The 21,377-nt window shown below is 41.1% G+C and overlaps 1 protein-coding gene across 1 annotated transcript; it reads left to right on the top strand.

Annotated features, from left to right (window-relative positions):
* The first annotated feature begins 576 nt into the window (after positions 1–576).
* On the top strand, positions 577–19,721 carry LOC140232784 (uncharacterized). The gene is made up of 6 exons (XM_072312899.1): positions 577–654; positions 6,546–6,711; positions 6,976–7,217; positions 7,949–8,197; positions 11,782–11,900; positions 19,206–19,721. Exons 1-6 carry the CDS (start codon positions 642–644, stop codon positions 19,710–19,712), a joined length of 1,296 nt encoding a protein of 431 aa, XP_072169000.1. The 5' UTR covers positions 577–641; the 3' UTR covers positions 19,713–19,721.
* The last annotated feature ends 1,656 nt before the right edge of the window (positions 19,722–21,377 follow it).

The following is a 21,377-nucleotide window of genomic DNA, read 5'->3' as shown; positions in this document are numbered from 1 at the left end:
GCAAACAATATCGACCTGATGAGCGGCGCGAAACCTTCCCTCCAGCTCGTAAACATGCTTGATGGGCGCTGTGGATGTTGGCGGCTCTGACTGGACTCTAGGTTGCCAAGAGAACCCTACGCAGAGGGCCAGGGCCTTGCTCGAGTACTTACGAGTGGGCGGGGCTACCTAGCCAGGAGCGGGTCCAGTTATTCTTCTGGATGCCGTGCCCTGTCCGCTACAGAGATTAGTCGCGCTACGGTTGACTTGGCCGGACAAATGACCACTACCTAAGTGTTTCACGCCTGAGCTACCCAAGGGTGACGCACAGCCCCTTCTTTTTCTTCTTTTTCTCCCCCTCTAAGCGTACCTGTAGAGGTAAGACCAGATCGGTGGAGCGAGAGACCAAGAATAAGCAGAGGTGCTCTGGTGAACAAAAGCTGGAGGTGGTAAAAGGAACTTTTCACATTGGCGTTGCTTGCGGTGATAAGGACAGAACTTTCAGTCTTCTTCCTTTATTCTCTTCTATTAGAGAAGGGGAACAAGTATACCAAAGGTGTTAGTATTTGCTTCGCTTGCTTTAATCCTCGTTTGGATCTTCTCTCCACTCGGACCGCTGACGAGAGGAATCAAACTACCAGTTCTTGAACACGTTTTTCATCATGACTCATAAGGGTAAACACAGATGCATTGTATATCATTATGGTGTTTCATGATATCAGTATTATAACCGAGTTATTTACCTCACATTAAAAAAAAAAGAAAATGAGATTTGTTGCTATTTACCATGCTTTGCTTGCAGGTTGGGTAATTTTGGAGATGATTTCGTGTGTTTACTATATAGCATCAGCGCAATCTACAGATAATAAGAAAATGGCCTCTATAATTATATGCTGTCATTATTCACCCATAATTTTGTGTCCTGTATTATAGAAGGAAGGATGATTATTGTTTTCATTAATAGCTGGAACAGAATTTCCTCGGTTGTGCCTATTTTCAGAGAATCGTTTTACGTCTAATGATATAGTGAAGGGAAGTTCTATACAGTATATCGTGCTCTTGTACTGTACTGTTACACTCACAAGGACTCGAAATGAATCTGCTTCACACTTCATTTAGGGGCTGCTGTTAATAACATTTGACTGTCTGCCAAATTTCGCTTGTTCTGCATGGTTATTCCCTTCAATCAATATGCTCTACTTGGCTCGATATGTATATGCAGTATGTGTACAGCCAGTGGCGTTCCTGTTGTGGAGATGATCACGGAAAGTGTATTTTGAAAGGGGACACGTTAAAGGGATAGTTGTTTGAGATAGGGATTCCGATTTTAGATTCATATTATATATATATATATTTTTTTTTTTGGCAAGATAATTAGAAGCCTCTTACACGAAATATTTAAGTGCATACCATTGGACATGTTTGAAGATGAAAAAAAAAAGTTTATTTCATGAAAATCCGTTTTAAAATAGCTGAGATATCTAAAAACAAAAGAGGTCCTGATAAAAGGTGGGACCCCTTTTATTAGGGACACTTTGTTTCACTTTTTGTTTTGTTTTATTTTTGTTTGTTTTTTTCATGTAAGATTCTTCTAATTATTTTGCAAAAACCTGAAATCTAAATCCCCATCTCAACCAAAACTATACTATCACTTTAATCTCTGACATGAAGATTGCTCTTGCCGTGACATATTCATTTATTCACCTATCTTCTCTCTCAAAGAATTGGTGCTTCATAGCGTATAATATATGCAAAAGAATGACTTAAACTTCTGGCCTGAATGTATTAACTTTATTGGAAATGTGACCAAAACTTCTCTGGGCAAGTGGGTTTGTTTAGTTGAAAATAGAACTCAAACAAATAACATAATTACATCGTGAATTCTCAAGAAAAACTTGAACAATGAACTAGTGATAATTGCTTGATCATGACGGTATGCATGCAAGGTGGTTGTCAAAATTAATGAGGATGCCAGTATAGATTGCCTAGACAAGTTCTGTGATTGTATTTAGGCCTACTGGTATAACTATTAAAGGGGCATTCCAGACGATTTTCACAATTTCACATCGTACATAAATCGACAGTTCCATGTATAGATTCGTGGAATTTATTTTAGTCCTTGAACAGAGAAACCAATAAACTGAAAATCTTTAACAATTACACCGAACAGTGTTGATGACATCAGAGCCTCACATATTTCATAAATGTAGCAGTGTAATTCCATTACAATACCACCTGCTTAACAAGTTCACCTGTGAAGAATCTATTTCTTATTCTTTTGTTATGCTTCCTTGAGCCCCAACTCATGCCTTCTTATGGCGAGGCTGCCATGTCATCATCCTTGTTAATTGCAATTCGTTACAAATTTTTGAAAAGATCTTTATTCCTCATCCCAATCACTATAAATTCTGAAACTCTGTACTCAGTATAACTAATTTATAGTTGTTCAAATGTAAAAGTCTGAAAATCATCCGGAGGTCCCCTTTAAGTACACAATACTCTGCAATCAGGGAGAAGGAAACCTCGTCACCTAGTCATTGCTAGTTACGCCGTCATTCGATTTCAACTCTGCACTGACCACTTCTTTCAATAGAGTGACGTAACGGGATCATCATTCGAGCGCATGTCACACACTTGTAACACCATTCCATGTGCAACAAGTTTCCAAATTCTGTCACCTCAAATTAAGTGTATAATAATAAATATATAGTTCCACTGTCGACTTTGGTAAACACGCTACAACTCTCGTTCTCGGCATACACAGATTCATACTTGACTCACACACATACACACACACGCACACATACACACACACGCACACGCACACACGCACACACACACACACACACGCACACACACACACACACACACCATTATTGTAATGTCTTCCCCTCCCCTTTTTGCCGCTACGCAATCCTTCGTATCCAGTGCCGTTGGATGCGCCCTACATCCATCAACGAATACATGTACTTAGTTCCCACTTGTCATTTCAAACAACCATCTCACTGCTCGAAAAGCAGAAGACAAATCGGATGGTACAGGGGGCAATGCTAATGGAAGAGCTTAGCTCCATATTTGTGTGTATAATGCGTAGTACTGACAGTGCTTATTAGTCAGATTTTAGCCACGTCTCTAGTGTTTATTTTCATGTAACGCTGAAACTGATGTGTGAAATAGTTGTATTTGCACGTAGAAAGAGTACGTCAGCTGTTGGTACGAGACAGGGGCCTCGAAACGTTTGGCATTGTATTGAAAACACGCTCTATACTTCTACAGCGTTGACTCATTTTGTTTTGTTTTGTTTTTCAGATGTGGAATTATTCATGGCGCTTTCTAGCAGATTTTCGTGCATTACACAATGCTCTATAAGCGTTGATTACTTTGCTCTTGTTGTTGTTTTTGCTCGTAGTGTTGTTGTTTTCGACTTTCTAAGATGCTGATCCACAGCAGTTACTTGAACGAGAAACTGGCAACATTCTTTGCATACATTCCATCCATTCACTCAAAGAGGGTGGCGCTGCAGATCAATAAATTATGGAAGAAAACATTCAGTGCTATGGTATTTGAAGTCAAAATTCGGCAGACAGAAGTCATGTTAAATGCTGCACCTTTTGACTACCGGTCCGTATCCCTTAGTGTAAAGACGTAGTTATCCTCATAGGAAACATGGCTTTACAAAATGGCACTCACAAATTTTAAAATCCATCACCGATGTATAGAGGAATTAACCGTGGTTTGAATTAGGCATTTTTTTTCTTTAATTCACGGTCAACTTGAAAAACTCAGCAGTTATTTCTCACGTCTCAAGTAAAAGTCGTCATTTATTGCCACACATCAAGAATAGATCTTCAGGCGTTCAGATGCAACAAGATGGTCTGTTTTTAGACGAGGACAAGGAAGTAGGCAGCTTTGCCATAGGCGCTCCCTATTTGGTGCAGATCCATCAGACGCACAAAGCCCCACATGGGCAGCGGTCCCCTTTGTCTCGTGTTCTCCCGTCATATAAGCGCAGCCATGTCCACTGAAGGCATGTTCATTGTCTATGATAAATCACTTACCCTTCTTTTTTGTGTTGGCTTGTGTTTGTCTGAGAGTTACCGCTTAAAAAGTATACTAGCGACGTTCCGCCTTGCACAAAAACATGTAGACTGAGGCAAAGAAAATACCAGGTTTCATTCATAGTCGTCGAGAACGTGTTTTTGTGTTTGCCGAACTCTCCTTTCTTTACGCCCGATACAGGAGAACAATAACTTTGATGCTCCCTTGCGGGCTGCAATCATTACTTGGATACACCTCTCTTTTAGCATTCTCATTAACCTGATGGTCCGCCTGACGCTCCTTATTATGAAGTCACACCGGAGTCATACCTTTGGCTGAGTACGGTGACAAGACACTGACTGAGTTGTTGTCCTCTCGGCGATTGTATCCGACTTAAATGTGGGTCAATATTCTGTGCAAGAAATGGAGCGGGGAATTTTTCCCCCAAAAAAACTGAGCTGTTTATGTTCTGGCTATTTCCATACACTTCCAGGTCAATTTAGAGAAAAGGAGTCTTACCTATGCAACCACTGATTGACGAAACAGAGCGAATGTTTGTTCGATCGATGTATTGATATCGTTATATACACTGCTCTAAGTTACGTATCAGTGAATGAAACAAGAATGCTGATAAATGATATTCAAGAAATGTGATTGATATTTAATGGATATCGTCCATTTTCTTTCAACTATAACTTTCCTTTTTTAAACTTTTTTCTTTTAACTAACGCTGAAAGCAATATAAAAATTGTTGACGAGGATTATTGATGAAATATCTGTTAGAATGACCGTGACCTTCGCCTAAAGTCCACTTTGTTGTCGTATTTGTAATTTGTGTCAAAACACGGATGTTGGTTTGCGAGAGACAAGAAGAATATGCGTCGGCGTACGGCGTCTCCTAGCAACGGATAGGGGACGGTTCACACCCGATGGGTGGTTACTAAGTGGTGTATGTAGGTGGTCATGTCTCTCGGGCGGTTAATACCACTCACTGCGGTCGGCGCGGTATTGGCGAATATTGACCATTTTTTAGACACCAGGAAGTTTGGCAGACGGGACTGGGGAGGGACTGGACAACTCTCCATTGTCTTTTGTGTCTCGTTGGGCTTCTTGTTTTTGTGAGCAGAATGTGCGGATTATAAGGGCGCGCATGAGTAATATTTCTTCCGGATAGAAACAGAGGGTATATAGACTGCCGATGGAAAACACAGTGCTTACATTGACAGTCACCGTGTTTCGATTTTACTCGAAGGACACAGTGTAATCATTGTACATTGCTAATCTCCCGCTGTGTATTAGCAACGGTATTGTACACATAGCAAGGTGTTAAACAGTATTGCATTTATATGATGTGAACGTTTGCAGCTCCATTCTTTTTAAACCAATGTGTACCGCCCTGTGTAGCATCTGACTTTCTCAGTGTGATCATGTTTTAACAGCTTGGGTAACAATGTAAAACACAGCATCAAAATAATGATAGTAATGTGTCAACAAAACCATAATTACTCTCTTCCTAGTTAGGATATTCATGTAGTTATGCCATTTTTAACACTTGATATTAAAGTGATTAAAGCAAGGAATGTTTATATTTCCGTCCACAAGATTTTTCTTTTAATGTTGTACTGAACTTGTGGAATTACGTGCATCCAAATGTCGTAATGCGATTGCATTTTTGTTGAAGATGAAATCAATGATTTGAAATGAAATGAGATGAATCATTCATTCAGAATGTCAATAATATATCCGTGATCTCACGAAGCTGAACACTATTACGTAACAATGTCTCCATGTCTTGTTTTGCTGTTCATTGTACCGAGACTCAAATCGCATGTGAAATGCAGATATTTCAGATTAACTACATCAAAAATATTCAAAAATGCTTTCGTCATCAATGGCAATGACGGGACAACACCCAGCTAAACATCTTGGCCCGAATTCACGAAGGTGGTACAAATGAAACCATGGTTTAAACCATGGACAAAAACCACGGAGCGCCAAGTGTTGCACGGAATATTTCGTTACGAAATTGGTCATTTCGTCGACAAAATGACCGTTTCGTTAACGAAATTATCTTTTCGTAGACGAAATGTTCAGTTAGTTACAAAATGTTGTAATTTCGTTACAAAATAATCATTTCATCGACGAAATGACTGATTTTGATATGAAATATTCCATGCAACAATGGGCGCTCCATGGTTTTTGTCCATGGTTTAAACCATGGTTTCATTTGTACCACCTTCGTGAATTCGGGCCAATGAGATAGTATAGTTTGTATTATGGTACCTGCAATAATTGCACTTTTATCAATTAAAAAAAAAACAACAAACAAACCACCCCACACCATTGCTAAATGATGGTGAGACCCCATTTTTCGGTGTATGATATAATATCTAAAAGTCCATGATTATACGTATGTATTACCATTTTCATTGAATTGAATTGAATTGAAATAAATTCAAATGAAAGAGTACGTGTCACTGAAAATCGTGAATTTTAAAACGCGAACTCTTCTCTGTTTTCTGGCGAAGGTCAGGGCGGTATCAACCAACTTGGCGGCGTGTTCGCAAATGGAAGACCTCTCCCCATTCACGTACGTCACCGTATACTGGAGTTGGCTCATCTGGGGCTACGCCCATGCGACATTTCCCGCCAACTTCTGGTCTCTCATGGGTGTGTCAGTAAGATTCTCAGCAGGTAATAAAATGTGTCGACAGCTAGAATAACCACATTACGTTCTGTATTTTTCTTTCAAAATTCAAGATCGTGTGGTTTGCTTATTTTAATAACGCACATAATCACATAATGCTATTAAAATATCTATAGTTGATTGAAAAGACACATATTTACTGAGTATTTACGGTCACTGTGGAATCCCACAATATCTACGATTCAAAATGCCTTTTAATAATACAGCTTAAACACTATACCCCCTCCCCCCCCCCCCCCTCCCCAAATCAGGTTTGCTGAGACCGGGTCGATCTTACCGGGCGCCATCGGCGGGAGCAAGCCGCGAGTGTCGACACCGGCCGTGGTTTCCCGTATCGCTCTCTACAAACAGGAGAACTCGTCCATGTTTGCCTGGGAGATCCGGGAACGCCTCCTGCTCGATGGTATCTGCACCAAGGACAACCTGCCCAGCGTCAGCTCCATCAACAGGATCCTCAGAAACTGCTCGGGCGAGCCCGACGACGAGAGGGAAGGTGAGATCCTTCGACCATCAGCTTGTGGTGATCGATACTATCATCTACCATGTCAGAAGCGGATCTAGGGGGGGGGGGGGGGGGGTTGCAACCCCCCCCCCCCCCCAAAAAAAAAAAAAAAAAAAAATCTGGGGACCACTTTTTTTTTTATCTTATCTTTTTTTTTAAACTTGTAATTTTATTTTTTTTTCTATTTATGGCAATGACCTCTATACCAAAAATAGTGATGTTTTAGATGCAAGAAAACGCCATTTTCACACACAGATTTTCAAAAATTCTCCCTACTGTGGGAGAGGGACACCCCCCTCCCACACCCTCCCCCCCCCCCCCCCCCTCGTTCGCTCGGGCTCGGTCGCTACGCTCCCTCGCATACCGCCCCAACCCCCTCCTTTATAAAAAGCTAGATCCGCCCCTGCATGTCTACGATTACTTATCAACGTTAGCTTTGAGACAGAGGGACTGATATCATTTTGTCCGTATTAAGTTATCGCAACAATCGCGATAACTTAATACGAAGAAAATGATAATGACCTCGTCTAATTTTTAGAAAAGGCCATTTCTGGTCTTGCTTTGATGAATGCTATAAAGCAGCCATGAAGTCGCTTGTTATTTCTTCATTTGCGCTATCATTTTGTTCAGTACTGAATAGTTCCACGTATATGGTTCAGATATATATTCAATTGCAAGTCATAATAGACTATTACATCTGTGTATGTGTCTCCTCCTAACAGATTCAGTTGAGGAGGACGATCCCAGTAACGTCCATAACCTGAACGACGACGAGAAAAAAACACCGCACCGATCTCCGCAGTACGGGCGCGACTGCGACAACCGGTCATCGACGACTTCGCCGATGTCGAATACTAATACGACGAGAAGACCTTCGTTTGCCGTGGACGATATCCTAGGTCTCCGTGAGCAAGGGAAGAGAGTAAAAGAGGAAGATATCGGATACGAAAGCAGCGCTTCTTCTGAGCCAAGTGAGTAGATAATCTTAATGTTAACATAACATTTTTTGTTCAATTTTTTTTTGCTTTTGAATCTGTAAAGCACGCAAATTTCTCTCCGTTGTTGCCCATTTATGAAATGCTGTTACTATTTATCATCCCTTATTACCGCAACCTATATACATGCGCAAAAGCTGTATGTATTTGCAGTAAATATTTCACGACATGACAGGGAATAGATAGAATGGTGACATTAATGTTTTTAATCTCTTACCATCTCTTCCTATTATTTTCTTTGGAAGGTACTTAAATAAAAAGCTATACAGGAAACCATATTTTCTGCATATGAGCTTTAAAGTGAAATCTAATGTAAAGTCTCAGATGAGTTGCAGTGGTCAGTAATTTGATTGAAGAATTCAGTCGCATCATAGCCCCATGGTCGCATTTCATCTTTCAACGTTATGATTTCAAAATATTACTTGTTTAAATAAACGAGTTATGTCCTCCCAATTAACATTTCTCGTCATTCACTTCTATTTTTGTACTTCGATACCCATCTCTTCCCGGTTTGAATTTATTTTGCTTTCTTACTCATTGGATACAAACAAATGGATAAAAAATGTTTGAACGTGACACATTGCTGTGATGTTCTTTTCATGTTATCACTGATCAATACTCCGCTTCAGAAGTAGGGCACACTTTCAAAGGTATAAACTTATCTGAGCTAATGTAAGTCTCGCAGTAGGATTAGAAACAGTCGAAATAATCAATACGATCTAGTCACCAAGTAACAATACCGTGTTCATTTCACATGAGTGAGGCAGTGACACCAGCCACAAATATTCGAAACATTCTCATAAATCGCCGCTGCTGAAATCCCATCGCTCCCGCCCACAGGATTAATCCATATACACCGAAGCAAAGTAGTATAGGGTAATTTAGGTGGGCCCCCAAATAACTGGTGACAATTAGCGGGGAAAATGTCTGCGTGATGGTGTTGACTTCATAGAGACAGAGAGAGGGGCCGCTAATTAAGTTGCATCTCTGGAGAAAAAGAGATGAAAAACCTTGCTGTGACTAGACAACTCCCACTGGGCAGCCGTCTGTTTAATTTGAACGTAGCTTGGCCGCGAATCGATACCACATGATAACCGGTCACTCTAGAACGATTAGCTGGCCAAAGGCAATGGAGTCACACGAATCGTGAAATCGAAATGAGAGCCGTCTGCCGAAGGTTGGAATGAGCAATTATTATGCACGATGTGATAACACGGATACGTCATCCACATCCGTATTAGCGTACAGATGGAAATGAATAATTATTGTACAATATACACATTTCAGGTATTCGTCCTACAGGGCATTGACGGGATAATACCATAATTGTATTGTCGATAATATCTCATTAACTGTGACCTCTGGTTGTTTTTTGCATCTCTCCGAGCAGCGCCAATAAGTTCAACGATCAATCACTAATCAATCCCAAATGGAAAAAAAAAAATATCAGAGAGATATGTACATTGGTGGTTGCTCATCCATTTTGTAATTGTAAAAGAAGCTAAACGATTTTTAGCAGTATGAAGCCACAGCCTAAACCACAGTCAGCTTTCCTCATAACCGTCATAAGAGATTGGACAATTGGACGGACGCCATTCCGGCCTACATTAGGCCTACTTACTTCATGACAATAATTTTAGTAATGAATAGCTTCCATATATGAAGAGCTTGCAACCAAAAGGTGCTAAATCCATTGAAAAATGATGGATCTAGCGCCTTTTGGAAGCAAGCTCTTCATATATACTTAAACAGTCTGTAGTCTAAAACGGTATATAACTATAAACATATTAAGCAGAAGTAGAAATAGCAGAAAACCCCAAAACTCTAATCGCTCGAATTACTGGCGGAAAAATCCAACAAAATTGTATGCACATTCTACGGAGTAGACAGAAAATGGTACTGAGTATCATGGTATCATGATTTCTGAGTAAACAAAAGGTATTGAAAACGCTACAATGAAGTGAAACCCGAGTTGATTTGATGGAGCTGCATCTTATACCCCACTCTAGGGGACGGTAACGGGAACAGGTAAATCCAAGCTATTGCAGATTTCGTCTTTATTTCTTACTATCTCTATGAATGAAATGACACAAATAGTTGCTGATCCTATTCTTCGGGAATTCAAATCCCAATTTTGGGGTAATTTGAGAAGAGGAAGGCGTTCATGATATTATGTCTCCCAGCGAGATTATCCATCAAAACCCTGGGTTTTGACACCAGGATTACCCCTGAGTAGATGAGGTTTCGACATCTTACCATCAATCTTCACAAATGTGACGACGGGAGATGGAACCGAAATGCGGCGCATAACAGCCTCTAAACATTAGCCACCTTTTCCACTATTAATCACACCAACTTTACATTTGGGTTGTTTATCTGAGGATCTACAAATCGAAGACGATGTTGGCAAGACAACATTAAAACTGAAGACGTTTCTTTATAATGCTCAGTAGCTATGCGAAGATAATTTTTGTTCAACAGACTACTTTTTGGCCTAACATTTGTAATGGTGGGGCAAGTTGAGTTAAAACTGAAATTTTGATAATTTCAAGAATCCTGCCATCAAAAACAAAGGAGAGTAAAACAAAAAAAGAATGGTGATTAAAAACATCCCACGGAAGTAATTAAGTAATTTAGTGCCTCTTTGGGGCGGTAGGACCCTTGCTCACAAAGGTTCGGGATACACTAAAAGTCCCATTAAAACCTCGGCAATTGTCGCGGTTGTTTATTTGCATGAATAAATGTTTCGTTGCGCCATACCCGAGTGATACGTACAATCGATTGCAATCAATCGGTGAAAAAGCCCTTTCTGACGGCGCACACTTTGTGCTGTATCGATCTCGCACAAGATTAGAGCTTGCGCGATACTTACCCGACCTCTTTTTTTTTTCGCACAATCCACTCACTTCGGGTTGTGGTTGTGTGTGTGTGTGTGTGTGTGTGTGTGTGTGTGTGTGTGTGCGTGTGTGTGTGCATCACTGAAAAAATCATGCACACGTTTTTGCCAGAGACTTGCAGGGGACGTTTTTCCAGAAATTCCTGCAGTAACACTACACTGACATATTGTTTGTTGCAGAAGGGGTTATAACTGTAGCACTCTATTTTTGGAAGAACGCGAATGAGTGAAAAATGATTATTCTGAGCGTCTGTTTGGGCTGGTAAGGCCATGCTTCAATGGCACAGTGTATTCTACGAAATGGTCACAGTGGCGAAGCGCGTATCGACTAAATTTCCCCTTGAAAGAAAAGAAAGGCAAACAAACAAGTGGTAGGCGGGATGTCCTAATAGTGTCTTAGACCAGGGAGGCGTAACAAAACCAACTCTTCCAAGGTCGGCCACATGACCTTCCGCGGGGAATACGGGGACTTTTATGTTCACCTTTTCATACATACGCCCCTAATCGCTCCATTGGACAGCATGATGATCTATAGAATGCCGCATCCTTTCTTGTCTTTGTCTTCCCTGTCCTTGCATTGACATCATATTCATCCTTTCTCACAGTTTCCTTTGTACCACCCTGTGGCCGTTCCCCCATCCTCTTTCTTTCTTTACCTTCTTAGATCCAAAGCGAGCCCGCCGTCAGCCTAAATGCTCCGACGCTGTCGACCCGTGCGAGAAGAAAGAACGACCTCCAGTTATCCCGATCTCAGAGTCACACAAGCTACCAGAAGACAGAAAGGTGGGTCATTCAGAAACTATTAATAGAAAAATGAAAGTAGATCCATCTGTGCGCAGCACTCTTTGAGCCAGCCACGGACGAGGCGAATCAATTTCGATGCGCGGTTCTTTCTCCGCGACAGCCTCCCACGCTCGATTGGTTGATAGTTACGTAGCATCCGTACGGACTGACTATCGGTAGCCACACTAGCACTATTATAGTCCCCGCTAATGAGGTGGGTCGACTAACGACAAAATTCAAAAGAAATATTCCCGGATCTGACGAGAAGAAATATCAAGATCAATCGAGTCCTCTCTGGACAGGGGATACAATGATAAAATGAGTGATCCGTATAACCTCTGTCAAATGAAAGTTAGCGTCAAGAAAAATGGCATGAAAAATTCAAGCGAGTACGAGCAACGTATAACATTTCCAATATCCGAAGGCGTGCCAGACAGACATCGCTATATTAACATCTAATCTTGATTGCCTGTCATTGAAGCAAGCATTGATTCTTGTCCACTCCAAAGGATATCGTCATGTTACACCCTAGGGTTTCTGAAATTCATTTGAATGCAAACGCTACACTTGAGCTCTCATTCGAACAATGACGGTGCGGGGTTTAGAGATAACTGCAGGAAGTACATTATGGACCTTTGTTTACCGTCTGTATGAGCTATCAAGTTACGGAAATGCTTGTAGGCTGTTTGAACATATATTTTCCCTCCTTGTTAAGGTCTATCTTTGTCTAAGCTTTTGGCGCTACATGCGGTAATTGATTGGTTTGAGCATCACTTTACATTAACATGATCGCATAGCCCGATATGGATTTCGATTTCTTCTTTTTTTCATTTCCTTTCGAAAGAAGAAAATAGTTTCAGTGGTAAATTGCATGAGTGCATATATTTTGGGGGTCTAAATAATATGGTGGAGGATGCTGAAATTAATTGGTCTACGCATCGTTTTACATGGATAATTCCCTGCCAAGCGGAGACAAGTGCGGTGGGTCATCGGACGAGTGTCTACAAATACAAGTCCAGAAAGCTTGTCCTTGAGAATGCTGCTTATAAAAGGATACATCGCCCTCCCTCGGCAGGGATGGTAAACGGATGATATCAATACGCCGTTAAAGGGATGATATAGTATTGGTGGTGATGAGAAATGGCTTTTAACTTTTTTGCGAGATATCAAGAAATTACTTGTGAAATAGTACAGAGCATACAATTCTAGGAGGAATGAAGATTTTATTTGATGAAAATCGGTTTTGGAATGGCTGAGACATCCAAAAACAAAGTAAATCAAAGCGGTCGGAATAAAAGGTGCATCCCACCTTTTTATTATGTAGTATTGCTCTGTTTAGGGTATCTCAGCCATTTCAAAACCAATTTTCATCAAATAAACTTTGCATTACACTTGAAGTTACATACTCCTTTATATTTCATGCGAGGTTTCTTAATATCTCTCTCAAAAAAAATGTTAGAAACCTGAAGTTAGGCCTCAACCAAAACTATACGATCCCTTAAAGCCGGAACTAAAAATCTCTCGCGCGGCGCGATTCATATTGTTAATCATCTGCCCACGGACATGACGGAAATCTTACGAGTCCTATACACTGAGGTTTCACAATCTCATAATAAACAGTCTTTCCCTAGTAATACTACTGATTACAATGACATTATTGAAATGCAATGTCAGTGATATGTTCAGAGGACTGGTCGTGAGAGGGTGATATATCGTCAGTTACCGAATCTTTCTCCCACTTTCTCTTCGTGTCCTTGAGCCGGAATCGATTTTTCTTTAAACGACTGTAACTTGGAAGAATGTCTGAATCCACGGCAAAAGAGCAGATAGAAAATCGAATAGCCATTTACATTAATCAGCCTTTTTTTTTTTGGGGGGGGGGTTGAAGGGGGAGAGTATCATCTAATCCCGGCCTCGGGCGATGCGCCTGGTAAACGAGTTCTCCTGCTTTAAATGTTCTTTCAGCCACAGCTGGTATGTTTCTTAAACGTGGCTGAAAGTTGTGTAACAGAAGATGCGAACTCATGAAGTGGCATGGGGGTTAGGGGCACTGGGGAAGTCAGAGAACATTGTACTTTTTTTTTTCTTTCATCTTGCATGCTTCTGACAAGAACCCTGTACATTAATTCGATGTCTTCATCCTTATTGTACATTTATTTTTTTTTCCAACAAATACAATTATATCGCTGTATAATATTTGAATATACATGATAACACAACAATGTAATGAAAAACTAACAAACTGTGAACTGAGGTACAATGTTGTGAATTTAATGACAAATGCCGAAAGAAAGTTGTTGGAAATGGAGGGGACTACTAATAAGCAGGGCTCGTATAGTTTGCTGTCCCCTCATAAACATATCTATTCCTTTTGGCCATGGTCTTACAAGCGTAATTTGAATTTGGGAAGCTTCATTAAAAAAAAAATGGTGAATGATCCGAAATTAATGCTTCTTCAATGTTACTATTTAAATAAGAGACCCACGGGTCTAGCGCTCACCCGAGTATCGCAAGTTCACCTTTCACGCAGTCACTAATCTTAATTATTCACAGCTCTACCAAAATTTGACCAGGCATTCTCAAGTAGAAGATGAAAATGTACAATAAGGGCCCAAATTATTTAAGATTCCTAAATTTTAGGGGATTGAGCCCCCCCCCTTTTCGGGGCCCCCGGGGGTGGGGTATGGTGCCCATTTTAATAAATTGAGATCCTAACCACCTAGGGATGCTACCTGCCAAGTTTGGTGAAAATCCATCATGAGGTTTTCAAGAAGAAGATGAAAATTTACAATTTAGGCCCCCATTTGGACCTCCCCACCCCTCCCCCTATCCCCAAGAGGGGCACCCCTGGATCTGCTACGAACAAACTTGAAACTACAGTAATTAATGTACTAACTCATAGTATTATCTTAGCTCTATCATTTCTGATTCCAGAGAAGATTCCTTAATTTGGGAGGTTTGGGCCCCTTGGGGCCCTCCAGGTGGGACTCGGTGCCCATTTGAACAATTGAGATTCTATGCCCCTAGGGATACTACCTGCCGAGTTTGGTGAAAGTCGGTCATGAGATTCTCAAGAAGAAGCTGAAAAGGTACAGTTTAGGCCCCATTACGGCCCCTTCCCACTACCCTCGCTGGGTCCCCAAAGGGCACCCCTGATTCCGCCATGAACAAACTTGAAACTACAGTCATCAGTGTAATAACTCATAGTATTATCTTAGCTCTATCACTTCTGGTTCTAGAGAAAATGATTTTTAAAGATTCCTTAATTTTGGGGGGTTTGGGCCCTATGGGACCCCCTGGGTGAGGCATGGTGCCCATTTTAACAAATTGAGATCCTAACCCCCTACTACCTGCCAAGTTTGGTGAAAATCGGTCATGAGGTTCTCAAGAAGAAGATGAAAGTGTACAATTTAGGCCCCATTAGGACCCCTCCCCACCCTCCTCCCATGGATCCCAAGGGGGGGGGGGGGCACCCCTGATTCCGCCATGAACAAACTTGAAACTACAGCCATCAATATACTAACTCATAGTATTAACTTAATTAACTTAGCTCTATCACTTCTGGTTCTAGAGAAGAAGATTTTGAAAGATTCCTTAATTTGGGGGGTTTGGGCCCCCTGGGGGCCCCCTGGGTTCGGCATGGCGCCCATTTTAACAAACTGAGATCCTAACCCCCTAGGAATGCTACCTGCCAAGTTTGGTGAAAATCGGTCTCGCTGTTTTTAAGAAGAAGATGAAAATGTAAAAAGTTTAGGCACGACGGACGACGCACAGCGCACGACGCATGACGCACGACGCAAGACTGACGACGGATGCCGGACGCCGGACGAAGAACGATCACAATAGCTCACTTGAGCCTTCGGCTCAGGTGAGCTAAAAATCCGAAAAACAAATACAGCAGAAATAAATTGAGCTCTTGGGTGCATTATTCCTTTAGACGCGCAGTGTTATCTCCAAAGACACGAATAAGCATATCAACAATAATACAAGACAGAGACACCATGCATCAACGAACTTTCTCCTTCATATTCCCACAAAACCGAAGATTATTTCTTCATGGTCACAGTTCTTATCAAGCCTACTCTCTTTAGCAAAATTCTGTTCAAAGTTCTTGAAAGAAATATCGATATCTTACGTGTATTCACATACAAATGTTCTCTCTTCTAAAGTTATATACGTTTGAAATTAAATAGCGGTACTACATTTCATCGATGGTCGTAATTATGTGCATGGTATATATTGTCGACAATCATGTGATAATACATTGTCACTGATTATCTCACTGGTATACATCTCGCTTCAGCTGATTGTGAAAGTCTTACATTTTGTTATTTCAAATGCTAACATAGGCCCTGCTCTATCTTGACTGTTGAGATTAGATGCGTTGGAATAGTCTAAAACTCAAACTTTTTTCTTTAGCGTTATCCTTTAAAACACAAGAAAGTTTACCATTCCTTAACTCTCATGCCTTGTTTCTGATTTTAATGACACTTCAACAAGAATGTTCATCTGATTTTATTCTTTTATCAAAGTCAACTTGATCATGCTATGGGGAACTGCGCTTTAAAGATAAAACATTAACTGTCACAAAATATTCGGAGTATTATCTTTCCCTCACCTAAAATCTTGCAACCTTCCTGTGTGACGGATTTGGGGTGTTCCAACTAGTGCAATGTACAATGTTAAGAACTATGCAGTGAACGGTTTGGATAAGTTGTAAAATGCAACTGGTGAAATGCCCTTGGAAAGTCATTCGCATTGACGTCATTGCCACGTGACAACAGGTGATTCTGCAAGATTTCCGTACCGCCAACCAGTCAGTTCCATGGAGGAAGTTTTGTAAAGAAGTGGTCGAACATTTCTCTGAATATTTGATTAACTTCTATTGCTGACCTCCACAAGTATCACTTCACATATCTCAAGTTTTCTCTTCCTCGTCAAATTTAGCCTGTCATCCAAAGAAGGGAACCGCAAATAGTTAGAAACTCGATTCTTAACTTCTTCTGCGTATATTTACATTCATGTCAAAACGCCGATACGGATTCTCTATAAATAGACAGAACCTTTATTTACTTCAAGGATTTCGAGTATCACTCAACAAATGTTGTTGTGTACTGCTCGTCTCCAGGGGCAACGCATGATACATTCCCGCCTTATTGAACATTGCAACCTATTTGTCTTCCGCGTCACATACATACCCGAATCTAATCGAAGCGTAATCATACCCTTTGAAGGGGAAAGACAATGACCAGTGCAAAGCTCACAGAGAAGGGGACTCGGACTGAAACAGTGACACGGACCACTTATCGTGCCTTTTGTTCTAAATCGTTCCTAAAAATCAATCGTGAAAAATATCAAACGCCAATCATCACCACCAAAGCTTCATCGGTCATTGATTTGGGCTGCAGGACAGGAGGGAAGGGATGGGTGCAAATAAAACTCTTTAACTGCACGTCTTCGCTTCTTTTCTTTGTTCTCTCATCTCTTCAGTTCGGCTCTTGTGCCCACAAATACCCACTTGGAATCGAATCGTGCCATATCAAAGTAACCGCGAACGATTTGGTCAACAATTGCATGAAACCAAGCGAGCACTTCTGCCTGGGAATCGTCTTGGGCCAGTGCGGTCGATTGATCACGAGATGCGATCATTCCGAAGCATTTTACGTGCGAGTCTGATGTTCGTTAGAATGCGAGACATTCGTTGGCGGTTACATATTTTATATAAAGAATATCACTGTCGTTGATTATTAGAGCGTCATGGGGACACCGAATATATTATAGTGAGTGTGGGAGCAAGCACGACACGTTTGCGTTTTGATTCATCGCAGTTTACTTTTTTTCAAAGATGCAAATCTATGTCATATCAGTCTAAGGCGTATTGCTGCACTGACAAAATTAATTGTACACGTACTCTGCTGTGTTAAAAGTTAGCCTAAATTCTCAAGACGCTCTCACACTAAGAAGACCTGCTATTGAAATGTTGTTTTCTTATATTAAAGTGGAATTAAGTTATGGATACGGTCCCCGCAATTCAAAATAGGCCTCCACTCCCCCAGAAAGTTTCGCTTCCTTGCACAGCAACGACAACCCACCCCTTTTAACAGCGCGGCGAAACATGGTAGCCAACAAAGAACTCGTAACTTTCGATCGATAGGCAACAATTACTCGATCGAAGCTCTTGCTCCGCTCGATAGCACTTCAGTCACGCCATTCGATCGCCGGGTTCTATCTACTGATACACCTGCATGTCTATTAGACCAATACCAGGTGTTTTCTTTTCCTCCAAGTTTGTGTGAAGCAGTTTACCTAAGCTGGACATTAAGGCCTGTAAATTTATGCGCCTCATACACCGGATTGTCTAATCTGCTTCCCTCTTTTAATACCACAGGAAGACTTCTAATCGCATGGCATATCATCAGTGTGTGTGTGTGTGGGGGGGGGGGGGGTGTCTACCCTTCTCACACTGCATTTCATTGAGAGTTCCAATGACAGACATTATACCACAAACTTCGAATATTTTGCAATGGTATTTGCTGGTTGCTATTTTTTATCAGAAAAGTGCGAGGAATGATCAATACTTTATCATGTTTTCCAAAGTGTTGCTGACATGTACAAAACGTCTCTTGAAAATGAGAAGGGCATTAAGTTGTCTTGAACATGGGTTTTGTGGCAACTTAACGCCCTTGTCATTCTCAACAGACGAAAAAGGCAGAACTAGCTTTTCTGAAATGCGCTCAGAATAAAACATGCTTCTTTAACAAACTATCGTAAAGAGGCTTGCTTAATAGGACTGGGACTTATTGCTTCATCGAAATCCTTCCCCCATTGTCAATCCTTTTATCGCCAACGCGCTCAACGTTAAATTGTTTGTTTCACTGCAAGTGAACACATATAGAGGGCGTTGTTCTGGTATCGATGATTGGGGATATTTTTGGATGGAGTTTATTCAGTCTCTCACCGTTACTATTTCACTCCTTACAAGTGTTAATCGATTTCTACTGAGTGGCTTTAGAATTCGCACATATTTTCGATGTTTACTGCAGAGATTAAGCAGTCCTTATCGACTCTCGCAGAGACAACACGGGAAAACATGACAAATCCTTTCTTTGGTCCAAGGCGTCAAGACCTAATTCAACCATCAGAATTTATGAAAAGAAGCCTGAAAGGTTTCTTCTGGCGATGTGTTTCATGTACATCGGAATTTGCAATGGTTTCTTTTTATTCCTAAAACTAAACGCAAACGCTTGTGTTTAAAGCATCGTCTATATCTTCACGTGTCTATTTCTCAATGATTTTCATTCACAGGCCTACAGTGCAGTGCAATCACAGCAGAGGATAGAGACCTCGAGACCACCATCCGAATTGCCTCCTTCTCCTACCTATCTCCCACACCACCATCAGACAGCATTCCCGCCCCATCTCCCGTTTGTCTCCGCCCTGCCGATCGCCCGATGGGCGCTGCCGTTCCTGACTGCAGCAGGCGGCGCACACAAGTTCCATCAGTTGCCGCATCACCAACGCCCACCCTACCAAAGCCATACCCAGCCACTGCTGTACCACCATCCACAGGTGGCCAACCAGCTGCACCATCATGACCCCAATCGAGGGATCCACCCCAACAGTCCCGGTCATTTTCCACATCCCGCCGTTTTCAACCCGAGGTTCGTCTTCCCGATGATGGACAGGGGTCCAAAGGACGCCCTCTCGGACCCGACACACGAGATGAGAGTTTCCACTGGCGCAAATCTCAAATCTCGTCTGTTGGCACTCACCACCCCGAGTGCTCTTCCCGCGAAAATGAGCGTTTCATGATCTGACCGAAAGCCGAAAAAAGTCAGTGACAGATGACCTACCAATACCTCGGTGCGTCAATATGAAATGACATCTGCAAAGGCATCAACTGGACTACTGTACATGATTCAAGTCATTTCGAAAATTAAAAATGTCTTCTTGTGTCAATATGGACTAATTAGTGAAACCATATCGACTGTTGCATTGTTATCTTTTTAGAGCCTTTGCATCAAGGCTTATCTAGGAACGTAACAATTTCCAACCAAGGTATCACTGTAAGTTGGAGATTTTTATTGTATTCATCCACATGCTAGTATGCAATATCAAATTGACCTCATATCGTGCATAGGAGCGACGTATCCATAATGATCAATGACTTATTTGGGATATTATGTAAAAAGGAAAGGAGTGGCAAAATGAAAAACTCAGATCAACCCACAAACATCGGCTAAATGTAGTCATAAAAGTGTGATGCCCACTGACGCAATAGGACATGCAGGCGTTATGACAAATTACATGTATTAATGCTAACTTGAATACACGTACGTTTTAACACTGCGCCACACTCCAACTTGCCTGTACAACTGGATGAGTAACGCTCGATGTAAGGCCTCGTTTCTGTCCTTCGAATTTTACGCCATCATAAGATTAGCATTACAGTATAATACCACATCCTTTAGTACATTACTTTGTACTCTTTTCTTGTCTGTTTTTCTCTCCAAATCTATGTTCCTTCATCTATTTATTTTGGCTTGATATCCGGCAGTTAGTTTGTTGACTTTCACGTTTTGGGTGTAGGGTGTGGGAAGCGCAGTAGAAGCAAAACATGTCATGCTTCTTGGGACTAGAGCGTGTGAAATCAGTGTGTTAGAAATAACAGTTGATATCACTCATACAAGAACGACGAACTTTGAATGTTACCGAAAAATATTTAAAATCTGTCGCAGCTGTTTTAGATGCAATCTTACGCTTTTCACTTCCACACAATACTCAAAAGTATAATATGTATCAGTATTGCCCGTCTTGTATCTATCATGCTAACTTTGTATCACTGTCACCCGTGTGAAACAGTCCGAGGTAATTTCCTCGGTAGTACGAGAGCACAAGTTCTTCCAAGAAATATTAGTGTCTAAACATTGTGATGGAACATTGGTGCTGTATTTCGTTTATGGTCAAGAATGAGCCAGATGAGGGCGCCCTCCCTCTGTTTCTTATCCATCAGGTCTATAGTTTAATATCTGCTGATGATCTCAAGCTTGTATTTCTTTCAAAATGAATGCGTTTGAAAATGTTATTGTGCAGTGTGTGAGCCACGTAAGTGCAAATATTTTGTTCTTTGAGAAGTAATTCACATGTGGTGAATACTGTAGTTCCAACTAAAACTTATTTGTCAAATAACTTATCCTGGATCCATTTTGCAGCCTTTGGCAATGTTTATATAATTTTATTATACTGTACATTTTGAACACCATATTAAATAAAAGAAAATGTTTGGAAAAGATTGCATTCTGTTATTCAATCGACGATTTACATGTATGCCATAGACTGCCTTACAACACAACGGCAACAGGTGTTAGCAGAGTTCGATCGTTGTGCTAACAATATGACTGTGTGAGGTTATAATGGGGCCTAATAATTACAGAGCATTGAAAAAAAATAACTCCGGTTTGCAAGATAGTACAATAT

This window comes from Diadema setosum, chromosome 9 (genome assembly GCF_964275005.1).
Source record: "Diadema setosum chromosome 9, eeDiaSeto1, whole genome shotgun sequence".
In the NCBI taxonomy this organism is placed as follows: domain Eukaryota; kingdom Metazoa; phylum Echinodermata; class Echinoidea; order Diadematoida; family Diadematidae; genus Diadema; species Diadema setosum.
Note: the sequence above shows the minus strand (reverse complement) of the source record. Positions and strands in the feature narration are given on the sequence as shown.